At 48.1% G+C, this 16,286-nt stretch overlaps 2 protein-coding genes across 9 annotated transcripts in view; one reads left to right on the forward strand and one right to left on the reverse strand.

The window, feature by feature from the left end:
* Positions 1 to 16,286, reverse strand: part of LOC104140515 (uncharacterized) — a 96,707-nt gene that overhangs the window by 15,988 nt on the left and 64,433 nt on the right. For 7 of the 8 annotated variants that reach the window (XM_068907153.1, XM_068907157.1, XM_068907155.1 and 4 more), the window contains one exon: positions 113 to 294. In XM_068907153.1, the coding sequence (XP_068763254.1) occupies positions 136 to 294 (159 nt within the window). In that variant the 3' untranslated portion in view covers positions 113 to 135. Of the gene's footprint in view, positions 1 to 112; positions 295 to 4,054; positions 4,130 to 13,041; positions 13,205 to 16,286 lie in introns of those variants that run through there. The other variant, XM_068907160.1, reaches the window with a different exon arrangement.
* On the forward strand, positions 308 to 13,035 carry DNAJB8 (DnaJ heat shock protein family (Hsp40) member B8). The gene has a single exon (XM_068907161.1). The coding sequence runs from the start codon at positions 3,502 to 3,504 to the stop codon at positions 4,162 to 4,164; it is 663 nt and encodes a 220-aa protein (XP_068763262.1). The 5' UTR covers positions 308 to 3,501; the 3' UTR covers positions 4,165 to 13,035.

Consider the following 16,286-nt stretch of genomic DNA (forward strand, 5'->3'; position numbering starts at 1 on the left):
CAATCCTTTCTGAACCAGGACCGGCTGAAGTGGCAGGAACAGGGACAGGGATCACGATCGCAAGTCTGAGGTCACGTGGGGCTTGGGTGACCGAAAGCTTGGGACGTTTTACCTGTTGGTGCCTTGTGTTTTGTTTCAAATCGAACCTGGTGGACAACTGCTGGCCTTGCAGCGGTGGCGGTGCCTGGTGCGGGGGCCCGGTGGAGTGCAGCACCCGCACCCATCTGGCATTCTGCAACAGCGAGCGGAGGAGAGCGAAGGAGGGGGTGGGCAGAAGAGAAAATCCCAAAGATCCTAGGATAATAAGCACCATTAAGGTTAGTCTGTCTCATGATTGTTTCTTATTAAAAAGAGACTGTACTTTATCTGTGCAGGATATGCTGTTTGGATGAGGGAATTAGCAGAGTGACTGCCTCCATATCATCTAATTAGCAAAAATGTTGATAAGCAGATACAATCACATATGATTAGGATCCTTTTAAAAAGCCACTCCATTAATTAAATAGACAGAAAGGCCGCCTCCAGCCCTCGCGTGCCACTGATTAGAATACAAATATTTACACTAATCTCACCTCCATCAGCCATGGGACACTTTTGAGTATTTTTAGTGACATCAGATTACTATTGATTTTCATCCCCAATGTCAGACCATTTTGTTAGTATCTGAAAGTGCTGCCTTCAGTTTCGGATGCTTTAAATCATGTTAAGGGTTTATCTTAATGACGCTGCTGATAACCACTGTTCAGGTCACTCGTACTTTCTCTTCAAAGAACACAGTCTGGGCTGGTTTTTATTGTTTGTACTTGAGATTTAAGATACGAAAAACATTTCTCATTTCAAAGCCTTGGTTTCTAGGGATGGGACTGCCAGGCTAGTTTGGGTCTAGTTACTTGATGTGTGCATGTCTTTCTCCTTTCCCTTTCTCTCGCTCTTTCTTCGACCCTTCCTTTTTTCCTTGCAAACCCTTTTGGCTCACAGCAGTGGCCTCTGTTGAATGGCTGCTAATCTCTGACGCCTGCTGCAGGCAGCAGACAGACAGGCAGTGAGCATCCCCCGTTCCACGATGACAGGAGAAAAACACTCCCTACTTTTCAGATAGGTAGGATGCACTAAATCCAAGACAGACAATCCAGTGTGCCAGCCAGTCTGACATGGGCACTCACCATCAAAAGCGAGGCGCAAGGGAGGACATGTTGCTCAGAGAGCACAGCACAAGGCAGAACTGCCTCCTTCCTTCCTTGCATTGCCCTGTTCCCCCTGCAATAGCTCACTGGCCTTACTAAAAACTCCCCAGGACCCTCCAACAGGCTGCTCAGACCTGCCTCTGGCTTCCCATTTTCCCTTCTGGGTAACAGAGAGCAGGAACAGCCATAGCTCAAATTTCTGCTGAGAAACTGCAAACGGCCCACATTGGTAGCGATGAGGAGCCATTGGCGCCTTTTGGTGGCTTGAGCGTGAAAAGCTTGATTCACCCTCAGCTCTAACAGACAGCCATAGAAAACACCACACCAACTAATTGAAGCCGCTCAGTGAAGATTTCAACCAAGGCACCACAGTCTGAGTGAGCCATAAAGGCTAACCTTTCCCCTCAGCACAGGAGAGTACTGGGATATGTTGGGATGCAGCTTGCTGCTGCGCCCAGATTAACTTTTCCCCTTGTTACAGTACCGATAACACCCTGCAGAACTATAATTCACAAGGCATCATCCTCCTTCCGGTTAACAAGACCTCCTACACGTGGGTGAAGGCAGAACCCAAGAGCTCCCCAGCGAGGTGACTCCACATAGCCATGAACTCCTCGGAGTTCATTGCCTTGCACTTCCTTCAGCTCCAGCCGCCAGATGGCCACTGCACTGGCTCATGGTGACTTTCACTGCTGGGCCAGAATATGACAAGTACCTCCCTAGCACTGGCCCATCGCTGACTAAGAAGAAAACCAGCAAAAGAAAGCCCTTCTCCCATGGTCATCAGCTCTAACATCTGTTTCCCTTCCCCTGTAGCATTGCTTTGTACAGGCTGACATGGCTGCCCCTAGGCTTCGTGGCCCCACACGTACAGTATGCGCTAGGAGAGCAGCCAGCTCATACGCTGCGCATATGCTCTTTGGTACGGATGGCTCTTGCTTCCTTCCCAAAGCGTGGGATAATGGAAACGAGGGCAGTGATTTGCAACATATGCTGCCATTAGTAGGTGTTTATGACACAATGTTACAGGACAGCTGAATTCTCCTTACTGGCACTTCCTTGGAGACCTCCTCCATGCAACAATTCCCTATGAAGACATTGCATTTCCCACAGGAATGACAAATCCAGGGAACAGAAACAGATGCAGGATAATCTCAGACTGCATTAGCAAAGTTCAGCTCCTCAGGCTGAACTTGTCTTCACTGAGTTCACGTGGCGTCCCTGAAGTACATGCATACACCTGGGGCCAGAGGTCCAGAAGAGCGTGTAGGAATGAGGCTGTTAAAGCTGTTAACAAGCTTCAGTCGGGGCATTTATTTTGGCATGCACATGGGAGCTAAGCTCTTCTTGAAGTGTTAAGTTCATTAAAAATTCAGAAGAGATGATGATGATGATCTAATCACGATTTTAGGAATAAGGCCCTGTTTTGGGATAAAATGGCCACGTGAAGAGGGGCCAATGGTTCATTAACTTCATCATGAAAGATGTGCTACGCATATCTAGTTTGCATTTGGCTAGTGCCAACTTCCAACTGCTTTGTCAGTGAGCCTGAAGATCCCTCTGCTATTGAATCTTTGTGGTTTGCGTAGGCTATGATCAAGCTATCATTTAACTTCCTCTTAATACCAATAAGGTTTTCTTGAGGCTGTCACTCTACATCATGCTTTCTAAACCCTTGATCACATTCATGGCTCTTCTCTGAACTTTCTCCAACTTATCATCAGTCTTCCCAAACTCTGGGTAGCCAAACTGGACACAGCATTCCTATACCTGCTGCTCCAGTTCCCAGTAGGGGTAATATGACCTGACTACACTATACCTCCCTGGACTGCACACAGAACTGCACTGACTATCTAACAGTTACACCTTAGGAAAGATATAGACAAAAAAATAATACGACAAAGTCATATGTCACAGCTGTGATGTCGCAGCTACGTTGCGCAACTACAACGTTGCAGGTGTGATTTGAGTTGAAAAACATAAGGCCAGTGACAAGGAACTCCACCCCAGAGAGATGTCAGATCAACTGAGCAGTGATTGGCTGAACCACCTCTGATGTCACAGTCCCATGATTTGAGAACAACAGGCTTAAAAAGAAAGGTTACAGTTAAACAGCACTTTCCTCCCTACTTGGCCTCATAATGCAAAAGGACAGAGCAGACTGAGAGATGAACTGAGCACCTGCCCATCCCTGAGGAGCACAGTGGGAGTGCCAGCAGGCATCCAGGAGCCCCTGGATGCTGGACATCTTTGAGTTTCTCGGCCTTGGCGGAAGAGGCACCAAGCCACTTCCCGACTGCTCCACCTTTCCTTTGAGATGGTGGACTATTACAAAGTCCTTGGACTGCAAAAAAGTGCCTCACAGGATGACATTAAGAAATCCTACCGCAAACTGGCACTAAAATGGCATCCAGATAAGAATCCCAACAACAAGGAGGAAGCTGAAAAGAAATTCAAAGCAGTTGCTGAGGCATACGAGGTTTTGTCAGACCCTCAGAAACGATCTCTCTATGACAGACCCGTTAAGGAGAGCAGGTCCCAAGGAGGAAGAGGTGCCGCAGCCCGTAACAGCCCGTTCGATTCCAGTTACATATTCCGTAACCCCGAGGAGATTTTTAGGGAATTCTTTGGAGGGTTGGATCCCTTTGCACATGATTTCTGGGACAATTCATTCGACAGCCATGGTGAAAGCAGGCACAGAACAAGTGGAAGGGGAAGCGGCCTCAACTTGTTTCCTGACTTTGTGCGGTCATTTATATCATTCAATTCATTCGGCCCCAGTGAGCAGACCACCTTCTCCTTTGGTGGGGACACACCTGGGTCACACAGTTTCAGATCAGTCTCCACCACTAGTGAAGTGATCAACGGCAGGAGGATCACCACTCGGAAAATCATCGAGAATGGGCAAGAGAGAACAGAAGTGGAAGAAGACGGCCAATTGAAATCTGTAAAAGTAAATGGAAGAGAACAACTGAAATGATAACGTTCCCCAGCACAAGCATTAACTGCAAGCTGTTGGGAAGCACTCTCATTGCTCAACAGATGGGATCTACTATGAGCAGTACTAATAAACGGCTGCGCTGAGTTCATGACACAACCGATGCAGACTTCTCAATGGCTTGCAAGAAGTACTTGGCAGGTGAGACATGGAGTTACACTAAATTAAAGAGTGGGACTGTACTAACTCTAGGTAAAGTGATATATAGTCCTTGTTCAGTAAGCAGATGCAGTGGATACAGCAGCCTTGCTGCTTTGCTAAAGAGACCAAGTCAATGAATATATATAGCAAGAGGAGACAGATTCGTTGATGGACAGGCCCTAGGTAAGAGAACTTTATGACAGGTTTCTCACCTCTTGAAAGAGATCCTTTTGCCAATGTTTAGGTCTGCTGCCTGGAAGAACAGACACTTGCGTGACCCTCATACACAACCCTGAGGCTGAATGAAGAATATCCTGCCTTTGGCCTTTAACGCTAGCGTGGTGTTAACACATGATAAGAAAAATATACATCGAGAACAGTTTTTGTACACAGGCAAGAAGGTAGGGGGAGCTTCAGTGGGTCATGCAGCACACAGAGGAGGGGGACTGCCATAGGAATAACCAAAGGGAGACTTCAGTGAGGAACAGGAGGAAGAACGAGTTGTTCCTCATAAGCTGTAAAAGAACATAGGGGATTTCTTGAGAATGTCCTGAAAATTATGACAGGAGATGCAGAGGGAAGCACTGTGTCACTCAGGGGCTGAAAGTGAGCAGGAAGGTGGTACATTTGGCTGTCAGACTGGAAGAACCCATGGTCGCTTTCTGCTTGGAGTCATTCAAACAAAAAGAGCTAAATTCAGACCATAAGCAAACAGATTCCAGAGGGCTGAATTTAGCTTCTGCTTGGTGCAAAGCTGGATGTGAGGAGCTAGATGGTGCTTTACCATCCTTATTGTCTAGCTTCCCCCTGCAAGAATCAGTTTACAACTTACTTCTTGCATCGCCTGGCAGCACACTCGCTGCCTTCGTGCTCCACTGAGCTAGGGAACATGCTTCCCACATTTCCACCCTCCCCGATGCTGACATGAACTGCCAAGCCTTGCTTCTTGCCTGGCCAGATCACCTTAGGCATTTAAAATCTTACACGCCTCTTATTTTCAGTCCCACATCACATACCCTTGAGTTTCCCAGCTTGCCCTGCCAACTGATTTCTCCCTGGAGAGTGGAACTAGCACTCAGGGACATTTTCACTCTAATCCAGATCGCAATTGCTGCCTGTGTTTGGGCAGGTCTTTGCATCTGTTTCCTCCCCTGTAAAATGGGAATAACAGACTCCCATTTGAAGGAGGCTGAGAGGCAGGGATACTCATAAAGGACTCTGAACATTAGGCACTAAGTTAGATTAACCAGAATACTGTCACCTCCTAATCAAAATCTTTTACATTTGTAAAGAAAAATGTAGCTTAAATCACCCTTCTTTGCAACTGATGCCATGTCCAGCTTGGAAAAACAGACCAGAAGAGTATTTGCCATGTTAAGGGCTGCTGAGTCCCTGTGAATCCCCTTCCCAGTAAGAAAAAGGCACATCACTGAGAGGCAAGCCAAAGTCTTAGTGCATCCTGGGTTCATGGAGGGAAGCCAGCAGTGACAGGAGCAGGGACAACACTGGCATCTCTATGTAGAGCCCAGGCCATCACTGAGAATCCACATCTGCTGCTCGTCCATGGTTTGGGAGCCATAAGTAGTCCTGCAGGCACTGGGACCCTGGGGCTCGCAAAAAGCAAGAGGGCTTGATGGAGGAAGATTATTTTGGTCAGAACAAAGACAAGCAAGGACTTGTATTGGTACTCTGTGCAGACACCATGTTCATGTGGGAGAGCCTTCTGAATTCACCTTATGTTACTTGGAAGGAACGTCAGGGTAAAAAGAGACACTTCTGTCATCACAAAGTTTGTACTTGTATGAAAATATCTACTTGACTTACCAGTGTAAATGGCAAAGCCTTCCTTGTTAGACTAGATCAGAAACAGGGCCTGAGTGCACACAAAGGGGCCGAGGGACAAGTTGGATTTAATGTCAGGAGAAGCGAAGGCTGAAGGAGCTTGTTGTTCAAGGGACATCTATTTTCACTTAATTTTGATAGCTCACTGAGGAAATCTAAATGGGGTAACAGAAGCGCACGTCTCAGCATCTCCCAGTGCTGTAACCCATCTCCAAATACCCACACATCACCCTGCACAGAACAAGGTGATGGCACATCCCCTTGCTTCACTGACCCCTCTGACCCATACAAAATACAGCTGCTAACAGCTGTAGCAGTGACTCTGCTCAGGTCTTTCCTTCTACTTGACTCTCCAAATGCACCTCCCAGAGTAAAATCAAGTAGGGAGCAGAACCTGGCAGATAGCAGTCTTTGCAGCTAACACCAGGCTGTCCAAAACCCGAGGTGACCAAAACCCACACTCAGTTCTGCAAGGTCTGGTCTCAGCCTCTGTAACCAACAGAGATGTATGATCAAGGTGCACCTGTTGCACTGGAAGCTGAAATGGTCTTTGCTCAAAAGACTATGTTCTGAAATCTGAACCAGAGTTGAATTCCCAGCTCCTCAACCTCTTCAGCTTGCTAGAGCTAAAATTTTGGTTCAGATCTGTCTGTATGCAGGTCCCTCAAGATTTCTTGATCTGTGATGAAGATACGCAGATCAACATACAACTCAGACCTGACCTGCCTTGGGTCAGCAATTCCCTTTCTTGCCCAGAGAGCAGACAATATCTAAGAGCAAGCACTTTGCTTTCCCAGCACTTGGTCTGAGCATTTCCACTCCTGCTCCTAGCAGCAGAGCATTCCTGCAGCAGCTCTGCCAGCGGCACCTATAGAAACTTGCTGTCAGGAACACAGGGACATGGGTCAGGAAGGGACCAACCTCACACAGCAAGCACTAGAAGGACCTACAGAAGCTCTTCCACATGTCCCTAGGCACTCTAGGCCACAAAACACCTCTCAGCACTTCCTGCAAGCAGATGATCTGCAATAAAAAGACAACCATGAAGGTCTCATGGTAAGAGAGCAGGTAAAAATGCATTACCAATGCCCTGCATTCCTGCAAGGGCAAGAAATCTTCCAGGTGTAGCGCCCAAACCAACCAAGGAAAGGCATTGTGCCTATGCTACAGAGAAAGATAAATGAACCTCAGCAGCCCTTTTCGACATGACCTGGGAGAAAACCCAGAACATGGGATCAATCTAACACTGAGCATGTCAGCAAAATATACACAACTTCACGGATTTTTTTTTTTTTTAAAGCTTCTTCTCATCCCATTTAGCGGCTGCAAAGCCAGAGGAGGCAGTGCCAGATGACCAACCACAGCACAGCAACCCAGGAGCCTGTATCTCATAGTAGTTCTAGCTCCCTGTTCCTCTTACAAAAATACATCTTCCCTCCTCAAAGCTATATTTTGGGACCTTGCCTAGGCAGTGGTGTGTCTTTCAGAAGTGTTCATGTCTGAAGGCACTTGCGCACATATTTCTGGCCATCCCCGAGGAACACAGGCTCCAGAGGCAGGGCCTTTTGTTCAGATACCAAAGGAAACCAGCTCCTCACCCTTCTAGCCACGGATGGATGTCATGTGCTTCTTACAAGAGACTCCTCTCCCTGAATACATCAGGTTGGGGCGCAGTTTGACACCTCCTGCCTCAGGCTGAATATGGCATCAAACCCAAGCACGAGGCCCTGGCTGGCTTGTGGCACTATAAGAAGTGCAGACTGAGTACGGCTCAACTGCGCGCAGCCAAGCCCAGTCAGCAGCCTGCACGGGGCAGCTGAGTCATTATTTTATTAGCAGGCCCACAACTACTTTAATGTGGGCTTAGGCTGCAAAAACAAAAACATACATAAAAGCATTTGGAATTACTTCATAAAATACTAAATCACAATATTAACCAACTGACCTTTGCTCTATGCAGACCTGCTAATTTTAGCAATTACAGCCAACAACTTGAACATATCAAGTGGGCAACTGTTTAACAATAATGACATCTGCTTGGAAAATCCAATTATGTCTAAACATCTTTAAATCCCCACTAGGGGATACCTGCTTTCTTTTTGCAACTGTTAGTCTCTGCCTAATAGGATTTTAAACTCGCAGCCTGCTGCACACTGTGGTGGCAGTGGCCCCCTCTCCCAGGAGTGGCAACAACAGGACTACGATCACATTAAGCAGGAAGCGAGAGTCTCTCCTCCGGACAGTGATGGAAGTGGTTTGATTTTTTGACAGCCTAATCTGATAGATGGGCGCATTAGCCGTATCCCTCCCGTTTTCCCCACAGATTCTGCTCCCTGTCCCCCAACGTTGCATGCATTGAACACAACCAGGCTGGCTGTGCTGATCTCCGCAGGCTGTTCCAGCTCAGGAAGGACCTTGCTACCAAGCAGGGCTTTGCAGCAGTCAGTGTCCTGTGCTGGGCAACTGAAGTGAGATGTCCTACAGCAATGTCCTCAGACACAAAACAACCCCTAGGTGGTTTCCACCCATGGCCCGTTTCCAGGGTTGCTGTCTGGGCCATGCCAACAGTCTGCTAAGGCAGAGATCCTTGGCACCATGATAGCGGGGTTACCCTCTGCACCCCACCATCTGTGCTCAGCTGCCTGTCCCGTCTTCTCATGTCTGACCCCGCTGGCCCACCATGGCCCAGGCTGGCCCATCTCCCCCCTGCACCTGCCTCCTCTTTGCCACCCTCAGGCAACAGCAGCTAATTTGCACAGGAGAGCAACTCTGGGTGCAGGGAGTTGGAGACATGGTTTTATTTTCTGGGTTGACTTGTTTCTTTCCTCTCCCCATCTCTTTCCTTCCTTCTTTCCTTCTCCGCCCCCGGCTACTTAAATCCCTTACCTCTGCTCCCAGCTTTGCGGGTGGGACTCCAGTAGCGATGCCTATTCCTCTCTAACAGGAACGCCTAAAAGACAACAGCTATGCAGTGTCTTTTGCAGCCATGTGTCAGGCCTGTAGGCTTTTGCCAAGAAAAGCGACATTAGAAGTAACTGAGATCAGTGGGGAAGAGTGAGCAGAACGAGATCACCAGCTCTCCAGCAAAGGTACCCCAGTGCAGACCAGGATTCTCCATCCTGGGCTTATTACAAACAAGCATAAAATCAAGGGTTCTTGTTCTGCTCCTACTTGTGTTGCTGCAAACCCCTGAGCTCCACTGATCTAAGCAGCCCTGGCAACACACACTCAGCTCCATGGTCCCTGCCCCCGATCACTCAGCACCCCTAGGCTGCAAGGCTATTGTCAGATATTTGAATTTAGATAGAAGAACTGAATATTTCCATCCCTTCTCCTCCCTCCCTCCTTCCTGGCCAGCCTGGCTCTTTTCTGATGGAGCGTGCAACAAAATCACAATCACATGTTTGCAGCAGTAGGAGTCCATTGGCATGGAAGCAGCTGTGATGTCACACCAAACATTTCCACCCTATCCCATTTCTCCAGCACAGTCTCTGTTTTTATGACCCCATCCTGAGATCTGCAGGAAATCAAATTGTCCTGATTCTATTTTGAGCGCTGGTGTCATGGCATCAATATATAACAACATGGTGTCAACCCAGAGAGACTCGAGTGCTCTGCTGCGGTGTCACAGCCTGTTTGTTTTGTGTGACTCCACGGACTGGATTGCAGCCCTGTGGATGCCATGCTCATCGTGCTGGGATCGCTCAGGACACATATGCAGTGCTAACAGGAGGAACCGAAGGGGCATGGCACGGGGCAGGACTGGCTCCCATCCATTGGCAGCTCCTACAAGCTATTAGAGGTTACCAGTTAGGGTACAACAGTACCAGAGGGCAGAACAAACACACAGGCAAGCAATGTGCCCGTGCGAAGAGCAGGGGCTCATAAACATGAGAAGGAAAGGCACGTTGGACGTCAACCAGCCTCAAGTGGCTGCATGCATGGGAAGAGAAGAGAGTGTCAGAAGGGGCTTGGGCAAGGCAGGGGGAGATGCAAGCAGGGGAGAAAGAGACTTGCGGGCAGACAGACACTGGCAAGGTGACAGGCGCAAGAAAGCAAGTGGTGGCACTGATGGAAATGGAGGAGCAGCAGAGCCCAGTGGGTACAACTCCATGCCAAACCCTAATCTAAACTAGGATGAGTGGCTAAAGAGAATGAGCCATGCGTTAAACCCTCCCTGACTAGTCATCTAAGATTCAAAGAGGAGTTTACATCCCACTACGCTCATGAAACACTTCTCTGATGCTTTCCACCAACATGTGAACCAACGCATGCAAACTGGAGCTCTCCCTTGTATCTATGGCTCATAGAGAAGAATCAGGCCCTGAAATATCCCTTTCCAATTAAGCTGCAGTGGGGTCCATATCGCATTTTTCTCCTGCACTCAAATCTTATTCTCTCCTCAAAGAAAATCAGATCCAACACAAGACGGACATAGAACACTCCTAACTGAGCTCTCCAAAAGGAAAAATAACATACGCAACAAAAACTTACCTGTGCCCAGAGAGCTTATCTTGGACAGGAAGAACTTAAGACAGCTGCAGAATCAGCTGGAGCATAGCAGGAAACTGCACTGATTTGACTAAAAAAGCGGCAGGAGAGAGGCAGTGGTGGCCCTTAGCCCCTAGCAAACAAGAGAGCATGTGCTACTTACCAGAAAGTGTCAAATATTTCTTCTAACATATGGGACAGGACAGCCCCATATACTTAAAGATTAGCTATGTTCACTTTCCAGGTCAGAAGGGTGCAGATTTGAATCCTGCATTAAGATCAGAGCTCCTTCAGGAGAACCATCTTTTGCATGCTATGTTACGATCTCGTGCATGCCGACAGTCTCAGGAAAGCTAATGAGCTTCTTTGCAAGGGCAGGGAGAAGCTAATGACAGAGTCTGAGTATCTTGGGGTACAGAGGAAGCATACCAAGTTCTCATGTGTGTGCTTGCTCCCCACTGCAACTGAAAATGTGCATGGTATAACCCCAAATAGGAAAGGGCATTAAACCTTGGGGCATTTTATTTCTGATGAAACCCCGCTGTCTTCAGCTGAGCCTCACCAAGACTGAATTTATGACCCTTTTTTTACCTTTAGCCATGGCCGCTAAACTCACTGCATCCAAGGAGCCAGCATCCAGACCAGACAACTGCTTTCTAAACTCCTGCACGGGGAACATTAGTAATTGGAGATAGCAGCCCGGCAGACTTGCAGCCTGAGACAACACGTCAGTTCCCACGAAATCTCTGGGTCATTAGTCATCTCCTCTCTGCAGCTTTCATTTTCAAACCCTCCTTTATCTTTGGCTATGATTAGCACTCAATTGCATTCACCTTTGGTCACCCTCCAAAAAGCATCAGGAAAAAGAGCTCATGGGACTTGAAAACCACCCACTTCTGAAGCTTTCAAGAAAGTTCTTTACTGTTTTACTTCTGTATCTGCTTTCCCATCTTCCATGGGGCTATGCCCTGTAACTCTCCCTTCATGGCTGGCAGTAACTTTGTGCCCTTCCTTCCCCAGGCTCAGACCTCCCTGGTGCCACTACAGACAGCTCCTCACTTTCCCATGCCCTCGATCACTCAGCGCCTTGGCTCACTGATGCCATCCACCCTCTTCGGCCTTCGGCTCCTCTGCTTTTTCTCTTTACCCTGAATTCCCCCTCTCTTCCCTCTACTGCCTTCCAGGAGCTGCTTTCTTTCCTCCTGTTACTTGCTAATGTTTTCTTTCTCATTTTGAATGCCTCACTCCCATAAATAAATAATTGCTTGAATCACTCACCTAAAAACCTGGCCTCTGCAGGCAGCAGGATGGGGTATTTCCCTAGCCCACTTCCCTCGCCTGCGTAGCACTTGCTGGCTCAACTCCTGCAATGCTTCAACCACTTAAGAGACGCCGTCTAGACCCACTCTGTCTCCTCTCTGACCAGACCAGAGCTCACCAACAGACCTGGGGGTTGCAGGCTGCCCCTCCGACAGCCCAGCCAGGGAGTTTCCATGGCCCATGTTTTGAGCCAAATGAGGAAAACTCTCCACAGTGTTTAAACAGGGACAGAATTAGGCCCAGCAGCACCAGGTGACTTGGCAGGGGATGACATCAGTGTTACAGAGACAAACACACCAACATGGTTGGAGTGAGGAGCCCGTGTGTGGTGGTAACATTTTTTTAATCTTATTTTTTTATTTTATTATTCTCTCTCTTGTGGTTCCTCCTGCTCCCGGAACGAACAGGGGTTTTTATTGCTGGGGTTAAAAAACACGAATTTGCATTACATCCTGGCTCCCACTGTAATACTTCAGTCTTGTTTCTCTCTCGTCCCCTCTCCAGAACAACTGATGCTATCACAGCCTGATTTAATTTCAAAGACGGATTGTGATTTGGCAGTCGGGGAAAAAAAAAAAAAAAGCCAAGCTAATCAAAAGTCACCATCTGCTGCGTTGCCATGGGGATATTCCTCCCCAATAAATGTGCTCTTTGCCAAAATCACAGATAACAGCACTATAAAGGGTGGGAGGTGGAGGGGGGGAATCAAAGAAAGAAGTTCCGACACTAGGGGGGAAAAACGAAAAAGAGAGAAAGGAGGGAGAAACAAGAGGCAGAGAAGAAGTGAGAGAGAAAGAAACATGGACTACTGAGCAAAAATGACACATGGACCAACCTGGGAGAAGGAGGAAATCAGAGAGACTAACAAGCAGCTGAGGGTGACAAAGTGATCGAGGGAGACAGATAACTGAATAGGAGGAAGGAGGAGAGACCTCTAGACGCTCTGCTGCATAAGATGCAAAAACAAAACAAGCAGAGATAAGAGAATTGCCCTCAAAGGCTGCTCACTGAAGCATCAGTGAGAACTCCCAAAGGTGTTGGTTAGACTTCAGGACGAGCTCTTACCACTATCCACATCATAAAGTTACTGAAAATAACACCGTGGATGGGACGAACAGTAACATGTGGGGACGTTGAGGATCTGGGTCCCTGGTGCTCCAGCAGGCCAGATTCCCTGATGATCGCATGGTGAGGTGGGAGTTTGTCACGCTGCAACACAGCACCGGACCTGGAGGATTGAAATATGAATTGTCTGAAAAAGAGCTTCTTCAAGCTCTCCTGCTCAAGGCGGCGTAGAGGCAGCCAGTCGTTCAGTAACTGCTGACACTTTTTATTTCCCGCTGTGATATATGGAATTTAAAGACAAATAGTGCATGTACATAGGTAGTCACTGCTGCGCCCAATACCTAGAGGGCAGCAATTCCCACGCCTGGCTTCCAAGAGCGGCCGGCCTCCACCACCATGCTGCATCCCAGGCATGGGCACTGGGCAAGCCAGTTGCCCAAATGGGGAGAGGGCCACCTATCCGGAAAGGAATAAAAGCCGTAAGATTTTAGGTCACAATGTGCTGGCTGGCCTCTGACCCTGCTTAGAGCGTGCATGTGTGTGTTGAGTGCCCCTATTAACCCCAATAGCTAATGGAGATAGGGGAGGCATCCCGCACTCCTACCTACCCAGGCGGGACCTACACGAAGCAGGTCAGTTAGCATCCCTGCTAATAGGATGGGATGAATTATTCACAGCAGCGGCACCACCAGCCTTCCCCCCCCCTCCCCCCCCCCGTTTGAGAATAACTCAGGAACAGCTCACACGTTGTGAGAATTTTACGCTCAAAAAAAAAAAAAAAGACTGAATGACTTTTCCATGAACTTGTTTTGCAATTCAGACCTCTGATAAGAAACGGTCTCTGTGTGTTGACTGGATGAACATAACACTGTGTTGCCCATCCCAACAGTCAAAAATCTATGATCAGCTCTTCTCTTTTTTCTTTTCTCCTACCTTCTCCCCACATCAGGAGATAGTGTAAAAATCACAAGTCTTAAAACACACCATTGGCTTATTTTTATCTGTGTAATCATTTTGGAGCGCTGGCATCATGCTTCCAACCTCTTCTCTGCAACTGCGTAAATGTTTTGTTTCAAAAGGAAAGCTAAAGAGTCTCCTATCACATGACTCCAGGAGCTGGGGGTTAAAATTATAAACTAGCATGTGTCCCACAAGAGCAGTAATACTTATTTAACCTATGTTCATGGAAAGAGATAGGCAGTTGGAGCAAATTAGTTTAAAAATTAGAATAGGAGATATCGAGTAATATTTTTCAGAGTAGATTTAGTGAAGGCCAAAGGCGTTGGGTCCTATGAGCTCAAATGGCCTCATCTGTATGAATCAAGTCAAACAGGCTATCAGAGCAGCAAAGAGTTCCTGTGCTGTAAATTCCCCAACTTGTACCACCAAAGAGCCCCAAAATGCCTCTCCTGACCCATGTAACAGCTAAGAAATCAGAGATGGCCATGGCAGTGACGGGACTCCTCCAGATCCCAGAGTCTGCTCTCCCTGAGGTGGTTCAGCTTTGGCACTGTATGCATGAACTGCCGTGGATGTACTCTCCCTGGGCTGGTGGTAACAGATGAGCTCATCAGGTTGGCTAAAAGCCTTTTTCTCCTCACATTTTCCATGGATGCAGTATGTAGGACAGTGCCCTAAGGGAGCCCTTTGGAGTTATTCTTCAGAGGGGATGGCTCTAGTTTTTGGACCACAGATTGTCCCCAGCTCTCCCCCAGCTACATTGCCACTGGGCAGGGTCCCCATGGCAATGCACAAGGAGGATGGAAGAAATGAGCTGGAAATGAAAGGACTCAAAATCAGGAGAGAGAAGACACAGATATGGGAGATAGGGGAATTGGAGAACGTGCAAAAAAAAAAAGGGGGGATATGGGAAAAAATCATGAGGGTCAAGCAACACAATGACAGAAAGCTGACTAGAGAATGAGCACAGGGAAGATTTTGGGGAGAGACAGGCAGAGGATAAAACCACACAAAATGGGGCAATGCTTATGGATAGAAAAAGCGTCAGGTCCACAAATATGCAGATTTATGCCCCTCGAACACAGAGAGGCAGGACATGGGTGTTAGAGAGCAGATGGAGGGAGCCAAGAGACTTGCACGTGAAGGCCATGAGGTGGAGGAAAAGACCCTTAAAAATAGCTGGCAAACCGACCTGAAAAGCTAACACTCCACCAGCACACGAGAAGGATGCCCTGTGGACAGCACACACAAGGCCACTGCCACATCACCCCTGGGAGAGCAGGGGGCCCAAACAGAAAAACGGACAACAGCACTGACTTCTGCTGGCCAGAGCCCCAGTAGAGGTGGCCTTGAAGGGCACAAGAGCTAGACTAGAAGGGGTTTCTAGCACGCACAGTGGCAATCTACAAAAGGCTGAAGCCCACAGGACTTTCCTTGGCTTGCTTGCAGTACCTGGCTCAGATGACCCAGTGCAAGAGCGCTTGGTGGGTGGCACGCTGCGGTGCGCCACCATGCCAGCCGGCACGCATCTTGCTTTGTCTCCGCTTCCACTTCCTTTTCCTTCGCACCAGGAGAGCGTGTCGCTCTGTGTCGACTGCTTGGCAACAATAACAGGAAGGGAACATCAGCCACCCCGTGTCTGAAGGTTGGGTAGGCTGACATATTGCCACTGCTTTTGGCTGCCTTCAGTTCAACCCGAACAAAGCCACATGTAGCTTTGTTACGTTCCCATGGAAGCCACTGGCCCGCACCCAGAACTTTGTTCTGATCAAAGTTTCCAGTTTGATCACTTGGAAACAGCAGCGATTCACTGCCTGGTCATGCCCCTGAAGCCATGGTTTGCAGGGCCCCAAGCACTAGCCACCGGGACAACTTGTTCACTGTGGGGCAAAACTCAAGGCTGCAAACCCACAAACCAAGGGCTCCTTTTCTCCTGGTTCCTGGAGCAGGGCCCTGGCGACAGCTGCACCAGGTGTGAGCACAGACAGCGCCGGCTCTTCTTGTTGTTCTTGGCATCGTAACGGATGCCAGTTGCACACGTTTCTAAGGAACTTCAGGGAATAGAGGTTTGCTGCCAACAATCCACCAGGCTTTACTTCTTATTTTCCAGACTTGTTTCCACCTAATTTTTACTAAAGGTCCAACAGCCATTTCCTATCCTGAGGAACAAGGGAACAAGTCTTACAGCTGGCTAGAATTCGGTCTAGTCAAGGGTGCACTGTTTCAATCTGTGAGCAATGCACTAAAGGCTTGGATTTACCCTTGACAGACTTGGATTTACTCCT

This window comes from Struthio camelus, chromosome 14, assembly GCF_040807025.1.
Source record: "Struthio camelus isolate bStrCam1 chromosome 14, bStrCam1.hap1, whole genome shotgun sequence".
In the NCBI taxonomy this organism is placed as follows: Eukaryota; Metazoa; Chordata; class Aves; order Struthioniformes; family Struthionidae; genus Struthio; species Struthio camelus.

What these genes read in the sequence shown, in the direction of transcription:
- DNAJB8 (XM_068907161.1), top strand. Translation starts at nt 3,502, where the DNA reads ATGGTGGACTATTACAAAGTCCTTGGACTGCAAAAAAGTGCCTCACAG.